The sequence below is a fragment of the Candoia aspera genome, chromosome 3, assembly GCF_035149785.1.
Source record: "Candoia aspera isolate rCanAsp1 chromosome 3, rCanAsp1.hap2, whole genome shotgun sequence".
NCBI lineage: Eukaryota > Metazoa > Chordata > Lepidosauria > Squamata > Boidae > Candoia > Candoia aspera.
The window spans coordinates 159,214,814-159,227,813 of NC_086155.1; the positions used below are offsets into that span (position 1 = coordinate 159,214,814).

Here is a 13,000-nt window from a genome sequence, read left to right on the forward strand (position 1 = left end):
TACTGGCATGTGAAATGAGTGCCACTGTTCGATAGTTTGAACATTCTTTCGTGTTTCCCTTTTTTGGTATGGGGATATAAGTTGATTTTTTCCAATCTGATGGCCATTCTTGTGTTTTCCAAATTTGCTGGCATATAGCATGCATTACCTTGACAGCAGCATCTTGCAAGATTTTGAACAGTTCAGCTGGGATGCCGTCATCTCCTGCTGCCTTGTTATTAGCAATGCTTCTTAAGGCCCACTCAACCTCACTCTTCAGGATGTCTGGCTCTAGCTCACTGACCACACCGTCAAAGCTATCCCCGATATTCTTATCCTTCCTATACAGGTCTTCTGTATATTCTTGCCACCTTTTCTTGATCTCTTCTTTTGTTAGGTCCTTGCCATCTTTGTTTTTGATCATACCCATTTTGGCCTGGAATTTACCTCCAATGTTTCTAATTTTCTGGAAGAGGTCTCTTGTCCTTCCTATTCTATTGTCTTCTTCCACTTCCACACATTGCTTGTTTAAAAATAATTCCTTATCTCTTCTGGCTAACCTCTGGAATTTTGCATTTAATTGGGCATATCTCCCCCTATCACTGTTGCCTTTTGCTTTCCTTCTTTCTTGGGCTACTTCTAGTGTCTGAGCAGACAGCCATTTTGCCTTCTTGGTCTTCTCTTTCTTTGGGATGTATTTTGTTGCCGTCTCCTGAACAATGTTGCGAACTTCTGTCCATAGTTCTTCCGGGACCCTATCTACTAAGTCCAGTCGCTTAAATCGATTCTTCACCTCCACTGCATATTCCTTAGGAATATTAGTGAGCTCATATCTAGCTGATCTGTGGGTCTTCCCTAATCTCTTTAGTCTGATCCTAAATTGTGCAATAAGAAGTTCATGATCAGAACTACAGTCAGCTCCAGGTCTTGTCTTTACCGACTGTATAGATGTCCGCCACCTTTGGCTGCAAAGGATGTAAATCTGATTTCGGTGTTGTCTGTTTTGTGAAGTCCATGTATAAAGCCGTCTCTTAGGTTGTTGGAAGAGAGTGTTTGTTATGCAGAGTGAGTTGTCTTGGCAAAATCCTATCAGCATATGTCCTGCTTCGTTTTGTTCTCCCAGGCCATGCTTACCTGTAATTCCCGGTGTCATTTGACTGCCCACCTTAGCATTCCAGTCTCCCATGATGAAAATGACATCTCCTTTAGGCGTGTTGTCCAATAGGTGCTGCAGATCCCTATAGAACTGCTCTACCTCAGCTTCTTCAGCATCTGTGGTTGGGGCGTATATTTGGGTCACTGTGATGTTAGATGGCTTGCCCTGAATTCGAATTGAGATCATTCTATTGTTTTTTGGATTGTATCCAAGCACTGCTTTAGCCACTTTACTATTAATTATGAAGACTACTCCATTTCTTCTGTGGTCCTCTTGTCCACAGTAGTAGATCTGGTGGTCATTTGAAGTGAAGTGGCCCATTCCAGTCCATTTCAGTTCACTGATGCCCAGAATGTCTATCTTTAATCTTGACATCTCACCAATAACCACATCCAATTTGCCCTGGCTCATAGATCTTACATTCCAGGTTCCAGTGGTGTGTTGATCCTTAGAACATCGGATTCGCCGTTCACCACCAGCACCGTCAGCCACTAGCCGTCCTTTTGGCTTTGAGCTAGCTGTGTCATCACGTCTGGGGCTAGTTGAGCTCATCCTCTGTTCCTCCCCAGTAGCATTTTGACCATCTTCCGACCTGGGGGTCTCATCTTCCGATGGTATACCTTCATATCTCTGGCTGTACTGATCCATTGAGTTTTCACGGCAAGAATACTGGGGTGGGTTGCCATTACCTTCCCCAGGGATCGCATTTAGTCTTACCTCTCTGTCATGACCTTCCCGTCTTGGGTGGCCCTTCACGGTTTAGCTCATGGCATCATTGAGGTGCTCAAGCTCCAGCACCACGACAAGGTAACGATCCTTTGCTGAAGTGATCCTATGCATAGCCTATTCATATTTACTCAGAAGAAAGCCTGAATAAATTTATTCATACTGCTTCTAAGTAATTATGCATTGATTTTTCCAGTGCTTTGGTGTGATAGCACAATTTAAAGGGAAGATAAAACACTACAAATTTAATAGGAAAGTCCGATCTGTAAGTATAATTCATTTTGGTTTGTGAACAGCCTCATATTACATAACAAAAGTAAGTGTTCTAAATAGGTATATGTTTTATTCTATGACATCATCAGTAGGTAATAGAATTGAATGCAAACCAAAAAGTAGTTCAAAGACGTGTACGTGTTTCAGAGTGAATCTGAATATAGTATACTTGTGGCATTAGGTCAACCGACAATTCAGGATGGTGGTTTCAATAAAAATGCAATTTGAGGGTTATAAGGAAGGATCTCTGTTCTAGTTTATACTGGAGAAGAAAAAGCAACGTAGGAAAGAAAAAAAATCTGGTGATTCTGCAAATAGCTTTAGCCTGTGTCAGACTGCTGTTTAGAAGGCAATTAGAAGTGCTCTCCACCTTTTTAAGGACTGTGAAAAGCTGATCAGTGGATAATTCAGATTATGATTTTCAATTGTTGCTCAGTTTGCAAAATTTCCCCATACAAGTATTCAGTCAAAGCCATGGTCTTTACTACTACCTTGATTCTTTTATCAGGAAGTTTATTTTCATTAAAAGTAAGATTTGCTGGATCAGATCAGAATGCACTCATCTCAGTAGTAGTTGCCTCTATATACCTATGTAAGGTATGCAGAATGAAATCTGTCCCAAACAATTTATCTAGTTAAAATGGATTGGAAACAATATAAACGTTAATCTAGCCATAGTATTTGAAGCAAACTTTCTTGTTCCTATGCCCTTTTAATTATTCAGAAATAATTTCCAATCAATTTCATTGAGTGAAATTTCTTCTGATAATAAGTTAGGGAATTAAATCTTACTATATTCATTAAGACTTACTCCTAGGTAAGGAGTATACTAGATTTCACCCCAAGACCCTAACCTATCTTTCATCCAGGTTTATGTTCTCACACACACACATAGACACAAGGAACTGAATTTGGCTCAAGTGTGTGTGTGTGTGTGTGTGTGTGTATACACACACAGATATTCCATTAAAATTAGCCTTTTTAATCTTTGCAGCAAATCAAAACAAATTGTACTTCAAAACCTACAGATTATTGTCATGTAAATTTTTGCAATGAAATGGACTGTGGTTCACAAAACCTGATAACTTTCGTTCATTTGTAAGATGCCATAATTTTGATTGTTCTACAAAAGTGACTAATCAGAAATGTAATGACTCTTACTTTTTTCAATGTTTCTGATACAATGTACAAAGAAATACCACAGAAGTCAGTATACATGCAAGATACATGGGCATTTAACTCTATTCTTGTCCTATATTACACCAAATGTGTAGGAAGACAGAGAATAATTTATTTGTACATTTCTTGTGCATCTTAACAATTTCCAAAATGGCTGAATATGCAGTATTTTAAACTAGACCTCCTTTATCTCTTGATTCTGGCTGATAAGCTGTTGAAATTCAAAACATTTAGAAACCACTAGGCTGCCCACACTTACTAACAAAGACACAAATACTGTACGTATTTCATTAATAGGGTAAAGCCCCTTTAATGTGCTGTACCAATATGGGGAATGGAGGGAATTATAAACCTGTTGTCATCGTGGGAGATCTTAACCTTCTAAATTATATACTTTTTGCCCATGGGATTTTGGAGATGTTTTGAATTTTGAGGAATAGGCAGAATTATCAAAGGAGACATAAACTGTAGTGTAACTTACACATTAGCACAGTCCAGCCATACATGCAACTCAACTTTATGGGTGTTTTTATTCTCAAACTCTGTCAGACACTTCAAAATACAACTGATTTTAGTGTGAGAATTAAGAATGTTCTTAAGTCTTTGTATTGAAACTCCTGACCAGATGAAAAATGCTAAGTTGGGCAGATCATACTATGCATACTGTACATAGTTCTTTCACTTCGACAGAAATTAAAAATGGACTTGAAAAAGTAAATGAGGTCTGTTTAAAATGGGCACTTAAGGCTTGATATTGCTTAACAAAATCCACTAAATCAGTTGTAAGAATGTTTTCAATTTTAAAGAGGAAGTTTTCTGTTTTCATTTTGTAGGGCAAACAGAGCTGAAAGTGGCATTTTTGGCTAATAACTACAGCAATAACCAAACACCTAAGACATTTTTATAAACCCTCCTCTCACCCCAACTATTAGTTTGTGATAATCAATGGAGGGATTCACAATGTGGAAAAAAGATCATCAGTAAAAGATATCAGTAGCCATACTTTCATATCACCGTTTTATCTTCCCTGAACTGCAGCTGCAGTTCAACTAGTTCCAGGTGATAGACTGAAAATGTTAGAAAAGAAAGCAGCATCAAACTATGCAGAAATTTCACAAACTCTTGGAAAAACCTATAGGTGACTGATTGCTTTTGAAAAAAGATTAATATATGGAAGCCCTGAATATTAAGATGTCGCAGTGCCTCAGAAAAGCCAGTTTACGAGAGGCTTTTAACTTAGCCTTGAGGACCACCCTGTGCATTTCAGCCTGGCTGCATCTAGGAGGACGAGGAGAGATAATTAGGAGCAATTACTTTATTCTCCTGCCGAGAATGTCTGCCATTACCTTTCCTCTTTTCCTTCTCCTGCTGCTGCTGTGGAATTCAGCCTAGCTGTGTGTGCAGTGAGCAAAGACATGGGATATGTGCTGAACGGTGCGCTCTTTCCTCCTCCTCCTCCTCCTCCCCCTCCTCTGCAGAGCAGTGCATTGTGGAGGTAACTGGCAGGGAAACATTTCAGTGCTGGCTGGCGCTGTCCTGTGCATGTAGCTGTCCAAGGTGCTACCACTCCTGGGTGTCACTGCAAAACTCACGCACCTTGTAATTTGCTTGTTTGCTTTGCCTGTCAGCTCACCTCCTGCCTCTTACACACAATTTCGATTTCGTGGTGTCTCCTCATTACACTGTTCTCTTGGCAGGAAGGAACCATGGTGTTTGCTCCAGGTAAAGTATTCAACCTTCTTTTTTTCTCTCTCCCTCTCTGATTGTTGCAGATGGGCCTTATTTTATTCTCTGTAAGAACAAAAAGGCTTGCACTGATAAATCCTGTTCTACAAAGATGCAGGCTTTGGGCTTCCAGAGAAGAAATGCTGCAAACTACCTCTAGGACTGAATTAGCTTTGATTCAGATGAAATGCAGAGCAATACTTGGACTGAAGGAGTGTAGAATGAGGAAAAGGCTGAAAATAGGAAATACTGCTTTACAGCAGTTAATCTGGTCCCCCTCTCCTTCTCCTTCTGCATCTCCTTCTCCCTTTGACAGAGTGAGTAACAGAGTATCCTTTTACCATCATTTTGGTTTGATATGTGTTCTGAAGTTATAAGGTCATATATCTGCAAAAAGGGTCATGCTGTCTAGACATAAGCCCCTTTTTTGTCTAGTCTGAATATTCTCTAAATCATATTAGAAAAGGATAAAGCTTTATCCCCAGCAACATCCTCAAGAAAATATTTTAGGCTGCAATCCTATACCTACTCTCATAGGACTACATCTAATTGGACTTAGCAGTCACTTCTGAATGGAAACACACAAATCCATATGTTGTCTTCTTTTTCTACACTTACAGTCCTTGAATCATTATAGGAGAAGAGCTGAGCTAGTCTCTGCCGGCAAAAAATCAAGTCTGGTAGCACCTTTTTCAATTAACTAATGTTATTAAAAAATATTAGCTTTTGTGAGCTGCAGCTTATACCTTTTAATAAACATAATTAGTCGGAAAAAGTGTTACCAGACTCCTGACTCCTTGAACCACTAATTCTGAAGTGAGCTCATTAGCCTCAGGAAGAGTAACAATAAGATACTGCAAATAGGATAAGAAAAAAGGTTATTTTAGCCAATTAAAAATCAGCCCCCATGCATGGTTACCCAGCCGTGTGTCTGACTTAAATCAGTGTACTTCAAGTAAGGATGCACAGGACGATAAACCTGCAGTACAATTCTTTACTTGGCTAGCTAGAAATACCCACTGAGTTTAGTGGAGCTGTTGCCCAGATACGTTGGCATAGGGTTACAGCCTTAGTTTCACTCTCTTTGTGATTTCCTGATGGAAGAATTCATTAACATGTTGCAGGGATTAGTCAAATAGTTCTTATTTTCAGCAGGAGATGTATAACAGTAATTAACCCAACAATCACTTATTTTATTAGTTCAACTTAGGTTGCATGAAATCAATTGGACAAATTAACCTTGACTGTACAGCATTGATTTTCATGGGAACTATGTTCAACTGATTTAATCTGGATCTAATTCTATAACTTCTAGTCATAGATTCTATGACAAAAATGTTAAAATTATCAATTAAATTAGATTAGATTATGCTATATAATTTAACAGAAATTGTGAGGTTTCTTACTGCATTATAAACATGTATGCTACTATGAAATATTTGATGAACAGCATTATATACATAGTTTTAAATAAGTATATTATTGGGAATTGGCCCAGGTTCATAGAAGATGGATATGGTGCTAATCCATTTGAAGTTGGATATTCTTCAAATGTTGGAGAAAAAAAATATGGCTTCTAGTTTCAATGGCTATTTGATAGCAGTTTAAAAGTTTGGATCCAAAGATTGCATTGGAATATCTTTTGGAAGCTGCACTTTTAAATACTTTTTGAGTATCTGAGATGGTGGTGGGGTGGTGGTGGTGGTGGTACAAAATGTCAAAGACAATATTTGCATAAGAGCCTACCTGGTCATGAATTCTGCCCCTTAACTTGCTGGTGTCTACTTTGTCAATGAAATAGGAAAAGATCTTTCTCATACCTGCTGTTTGTAATTCTTTTATCTGGAAGTGCCAAGGATAAAATGTGGATTAAATAATAGCTCCTGTTACAAATTCTAACTGTTTTCATATCAAGAGACAGAATATTCAATTCTCACTACACAATCAGCCCTTGGAGAAGGAATTCTTAATTAACATTTTCAACTATAAATAAAAACTAAATAAATATAAATAAAACTAAATAAAGTCTAAATAAAATGAAAAGCATTCATTTATTCCAAAATATATTTAGAATGTTAATGGAATGTAAGAACAATTGGGGAACATTCAACTGTAGTTTAGGTGATAATCCTTAAATTCCTGTTATATTTTCAGAAAATAAGTACGTGATTAAAGAATTCAAATTGGAGAGCCAAAAAGGAATATTATAGAAACCAGTAGAATTCATTTCCAAGTGAGACAGAAGGATTAAATTCCAACAAAACCAGATCCAGTTTTTAAAATGAAAAAATGGTGATGATTTCCAAAATGGCACATGGTAGACACAATTATTAGGGGAAAGTTTATTTTATCAGAGGAACTGTTTACTTTCTGCAGTAATCTAGAGTCATTCCACTTTTTCTTACCTTTTATCTAGCAGAGCAGATGGTTCACATCATTGTTCACAACTGGCTTTTAAGGCAAAAGTATGAGATTAGAGAACTGCAGCAAGAGATTATAGCTACAATAAAGGGAACAAAGAATGACCCCTTGATAACAAATGTGCCTTTTCCTACTGCCTTAGTAAGCAGGGTTTTCACATTCATACCCTCTGGCTATTGTAAAATATTTGCTTAATGTAATCATTCTTGTTCAGCTTGCCCTTGCAGGAAGATCTTTAAATGTGTATTCTTTTCTTCCAACATCATTTCAAAATTACTTAATGAATGGAGACACCTCTCTCTGAATTTAGACATCAGCTATGGATATCAGCCAACATCATAAATCTTAGTATAGGCATCACACAGACAGACAAGAATTATTTAAACAATGTTCAACAATCCCATTAGAATAAATGGGATATAAAACTGGATAATATGACCAAAATTGTATCACATTTTTCAATCCTGTCTTTGTAATATCAGCTGTGAGCTGAATTACAGGTATTATTTTCCCTTCAGTCCTCAGTGACAAAATCAAATACAAACATGTTTGCACAAAATTTTTTTTTAATGCTCTTTTATGAACACCAGTTGTGATTTAGCAGGCATGCCAATATAACTTTATACAAGAAATGGAATGCTCCTTTATGTCATTCACTTAATTGTCATGAACAGATGAAGCCAGACATAAGCTATGGCAGGAAAAAAAAACCTCTATTGGGAATTCACAATGGACAGAACAAGACATACAGATGTTTATAGCAGCTCAGCCCTTTGGCAAAGTTCATAAGCATCTTTGAAGGACAGAGGCGAAGCATCTGGTGAAACATGTGCCATGACATCACAACACAAACCTCATAGCATACACACGTGCGTCTGCCATCAGGACACAAGTACAAAGAGCCGGATCTTGTGTCATGATGTTGCAGTGCATGCTTCATCATTTTTTTCATCATCTTGGTTTGCAGTGGACACCAATGTGTGAATTACTATAAATCTGTCCATCTCACAGTACAAGTTTATCTTTAGGTCCAAGAATAACAATAGCAAGGAACAGAATCTGTAGAAGCAATGCAATTCAATAGCACTCTAAATTGTATAAAATCCTTTACAGGTCAAAAGCAATCAATATTGCTAATAAAAGAAAGAGTCCTATTTTTAGAAATTTAGAGGAATCATCACAACGCTTTCCATACACTTAGTTGTAATTGCACTAAAATGCAATACAGCTTTCTTTGTGGGGCCTTTGCACACAACTACTGTATCTGCAACAATAGATTGAACATTTTCCTTAGTTTTCCTTCATAAGGGAAGGTCCTTAGTTTTGAGTCAAAAATCAAAATTCTTCAAGCATTTAGAAATGGAAAAACAAAATTGAAAAACATAGTCTGCCAAAAACATTTTGCTTTATTTTCAAGGGTCTTTATTTATTTGTTACTTTAGAAATGTATAGACACCCCCACTTTCAAAATAAAATTTTCCCTATGTGGTTTACATTTAATGGTCTCATATAATGGTGGCATTTTTCAATAAATACTGCTCTTTGAGTAGTAACTAGATTTGATAGACAGCTGCTCTGACAAAAAATGTCTGGATTAATTTTGAGCAGTCTTAAATATTGACTCATTAAGTGCTTAAAGACTACCAACTGTTGTCAACTCGCTAAGCAATTGAACCTCCTAGTTTTCTAGATGGCTGCCAGAAGCTGTCAATCTATGCTATGACATCACCAGGTGGGAAGGGCTGTATTCTTTTAGCCCACTTTTCCCCCAGTTTTGGGGAAGTTAGGGTGGAAATGAGAGACCCTGAGAGAAAAACTGCTCTCATTTCTACCCTTAAACCAATCCAACCCTCAAAATAAGCCCTGAAGTCATGCTACCAAAATTCAGCATTCTGTATATACATTTGGACAGTGTGAACTGGAAGTGAGTGGGGGGAAAATTGGGCTGCTGGGTCACCTGAATGCAGTCCATATGACACCCAGGGGCAAAATATTCAAGTGATTTTTGTGGAATTGCAAAATGTAATTGAAATGAGGTAATTAACATACAAATTCAAAGCCAAAACAAACACTTAAAATGCAAGTTAAAGCTCAAAAATAAATATTAGCACAGCAAAATACAAACAGCAGTAAGAGAGTCTTTTAGTTAGAATCTGGCTGGCATATTTCACTGCAGCCTCAGGCTCTCCATTACTTTAGTCTTTCTGGGACACTTAATGGAGAACAGTTTGGGAAAAAATGGCAGTCAGACAAGGGTTAAAAGAGGCTGAAAAAATGCTGCAGGGTGAGAGAAAAAGCCATACATGGCAATAAGAAAGAAAGAGAATTTTGAAGAATCTGCAGACTCGTCTCCTTTTCTTAAGCTACAGCTGTGCTGCTAGAACACCGGTACAAGGTTACACTTTCTGTCTTGGTCATACCTATGTAAAGTAAAGGAGAAACAAAATACACACCCACTTCCAGTTCAAGGAGATTGGAATGAAAAAGTGGGCAGCTCAAATTTGAAAACAGACTTCCGTCTGAAAGATAAGAGAAGGTGAAGGGCATCAGTCTTAAAGACCTGGTTGGACTGATGTAGAGAGTGAATGGTGAGCTGAGTGGTAGGGCCTGGTCTGAGCCACAGAACAAGACAAAGAGTATTAAAAATAGAGTAACCATGGCACAACTCAGAGGTACTTTTTTCTGCCTTTTCTTGTTGATATTTTGGATACTTTGTCCATAATGTACCCTTACACTTTAGCATTTGAGAACTTCCCTTTAGTTTTGTAAGTATCTATAAGAAAACAAGTGTAATATTTTCCCTTTGTGTCTCACTGGAACCAAAATTTTTCCACAATCAGGGTGTGACTTTTCTCTAGGATTACAGTCTTCCTAGGTTTTTCTGGAGAGACTGAGAAAAGTAGATCAAAACTCTTGGGGAACTCAGACACTTATGTATAGTTAGAAATGGGTGGGGCATGCTTGTCTCAGGACAGCCAGTTAAAGACAGCCAACAGCATATTTGATTAGCTTTGGATCGACAAAGGCAGATCATGTTGTTCCTGACACGGCAGAGTGATACTGGTGTAGGAAGCGAACAAAGTTGGTTCATGTTTGATTGGATGTCTCCTGAAAAGACAAAGAAGCTAGGAATATTGATAAAGTCAATGTTTTGTTTTTATGTATATGTATATTTGCAAACAGGGACACGGTGGCGCTGCGGGTTAAACCGCTGAGCTGCTGAGCTTGCCGATTGGAAGGTCGGCGGTTCGAATCCGCGTGACGGGGTGAGCTCCCGTTGCTAGTCCCAGCTCCTGCCAACCTAGCAGTTCGAAAACATGCAAATGTGAGTAGATTAATAGGTACCGCTTTGGCGGGCAGGTAACGGCGTTCCATGTAGTCATGCCGGCCACACGACCACGGAAGTGTCTATGGACAAACACCGGCTCTTTGGCATTGAGACCGCCCCCTAGAGTCTGTCATGTCAAGGGAAACCTTTACCTTTACTTATATTTGCAAACATCCTATTATTCATGAGAGCACATAGATTGAATTAAGTTTCTTTGTTTATGTTTCCAGAAAGAACGTTTTAATATTTCTGTTGAAGTCAAATGAGCAAACTGAAATTCTTTCACCAATACATGTTGATCATCCTTCTGATTTCCAAAGGAAAACAAGCAGATTTAAAAAAAAATCTTTAGATGTCAAGTTCCAGAACCAAGGGGAGAAAGTAATATCTTTTAAATCCAAGTCATGCATTTTGGTAAAGTTCACTATTTATATATATGTATATATGTATATGTATATATGTATATATGTTATTATTATTTGTTATTTATTCACTATAAAGTGCACATGCAGTACAGTCTTACAGCTTATGTGCTAAGAATATAGGAGGTGATATTTAATATCTGTTTTCTTGCAGTGGGCCAGAACTTTTACTGCTAGAGCCACATCATGGGCCTCCACAGTCTAGGGCAGTGTTTCTCAACCTTGGCAACTTTGAGATGTGTGCACTTCAAGTCCCAGAATTCCCCAGCCAGCAAGGTTGAGAAATGCTGGTCTAGCGAACTCTAATAAAACCTCCATAGCCTGGCAGTGATGGTGTGTTAAGAAAACCCAGCACTAGCCAAAACCAGGACTGCTGCAGCTGTCTGTCATTGAAATTAAAGCATTATCCTTGGTGAATGGCAGACAGCTGAACCAATAATCAATTACTCTCTCTGTGAGTTTCCAGCCAATGAAAGCACTAGAGTGACAATCAGCCCTCATTGATAATATCAAGAGATATAGATATTTCCAGTTAACGCAACCTTCTTTTTTCTGACAGGGGATAAATCTGGAACTGGACAGGAAGAAACAAAACTGCAGAATGCCAGCAAACTGATAGTGCACGCAGCCATTCAGCAGGCAGTCCAGCAGCTCTCTCAGGAGAGCCGCCAGAAGGAAAAAGGCGCAGACAGCAGCGTGAGCCTGCAGTTTGAAAGAGGGCAGTTGACCAAGAAGCACGAGAAGAAGTAAGAGACCACCACTGTTGCTCACGGATCATCCAAATGGCAGCCCTTCCAGCTTCTTAGAACCAGCTTGTGTTGTCAGTGCAACACAACCACAGAAAAGCAACCCAAAGTATAATCAGCCACTAGTGATAGTTGCAGTAGTCCATGTTGAGAAATAGGGTTTTAAGAGCATTACGTAGCATAGCTAACGTTGATGCAGTTCCTCTCTCATTACTAAATAATGCGATAGCAGCTGACTAGTGTCCAGCACAAGCCCCCCCTAAACTAAGGTTCTGTATTCAAAATGTCCTTACATCTCTGTCTGTGTCATCAATATATAGTCAGCTGGAAGACATCTGTATGGTTCCAGTTTCCCAAGAATCTAATATATTGAGACATACAACATGACTGAAGTTGTGTCACTAAAGCACAACTCCATATATAGTTTTAAGAAAGTAGTATGAGATACAGAAGAGTTATAATAAAATGGGACTGACCAATGAAAGACCCTTCCATAAATGAGCAAAGTAGGCTTAAACACGGTTCAGGTCACAGATTTAGCTTTTTTTCTTAGCTATTTGTTTAAATTCTAAATGGGTTAATCAGTATTTGAAGATGTCAATGAGCACTGGGCAGAATCTGGAGAAAGATAGGTATTATTATGTTGTCCTATATATGTCCCTTTAGAAATAAGCTTCTTTTAATTTAATGGAATTTATTCCCAGGCAAGCCTCTAACAGATAATCACCCACATGCCTTAATATCAATTATATTTGCAAGTTTTACCTCTGTTGTACAATCTCATCGTTCTCCATTGGCAGGTGCCATTATCTTCCATTTGTTCTTATTTATAGTTTCACCAAATATATTTAAAATATCACAGTAATGTTAAAATGTAGCTGAGAGTAAGTCATTCGCATAGTGAGTTGATCTCAAGATATAACCATTGATTGCAATCAACATGTCAATAATCAATCTTCCTCCATGAGCCCTGCAGAATACCTATGAGAAACCAGTGCATGGATGGGCTCTTCAACTGTATTCCTTGTGTACAAGAAAATAAAGG

General features: G+C 38.2%; 1 protein-coding gene across 2 annotated transcripts; it reads left to right on the top strand.

Annotated features, from left to right (window-relative positions):
* Positions 1-4,812: 4,812 nt before the first annotated feature.
* AKAIN1 (A-kinase anchor inhibitor 1) lies at positions 4,813-12,333 on the top strand. Of its 2 annotated transcripts, XM_063300229.1 has the most exons (3): positions 4,813-5,035; positions 11,140-11,201; positions 11,769-12,333. In XM_063300229.1, exons 2-3 carry the CDS (start codon positions 11,192-11,194, stop codon positions 11,957-11,959), a joined length of 201 nt encoding a protein of 66 aa, XP_063156299.1. In that variant the 5' UTR covers positions 4,813-5,035; positions 11,140-11,191; the 3' UTR covers positions 11,960-12,333. The 2 variants fall into 2 exon arrangements, with proteins under 2 accessions (XP_063156299.1, XP_063156298.1); XM_063300228.1 differs by lacking the exon at positions 11,140-11,201.
* The last annotated feature ends 667 nt before the right edge of the window (positions 12,334-13,000 follow it).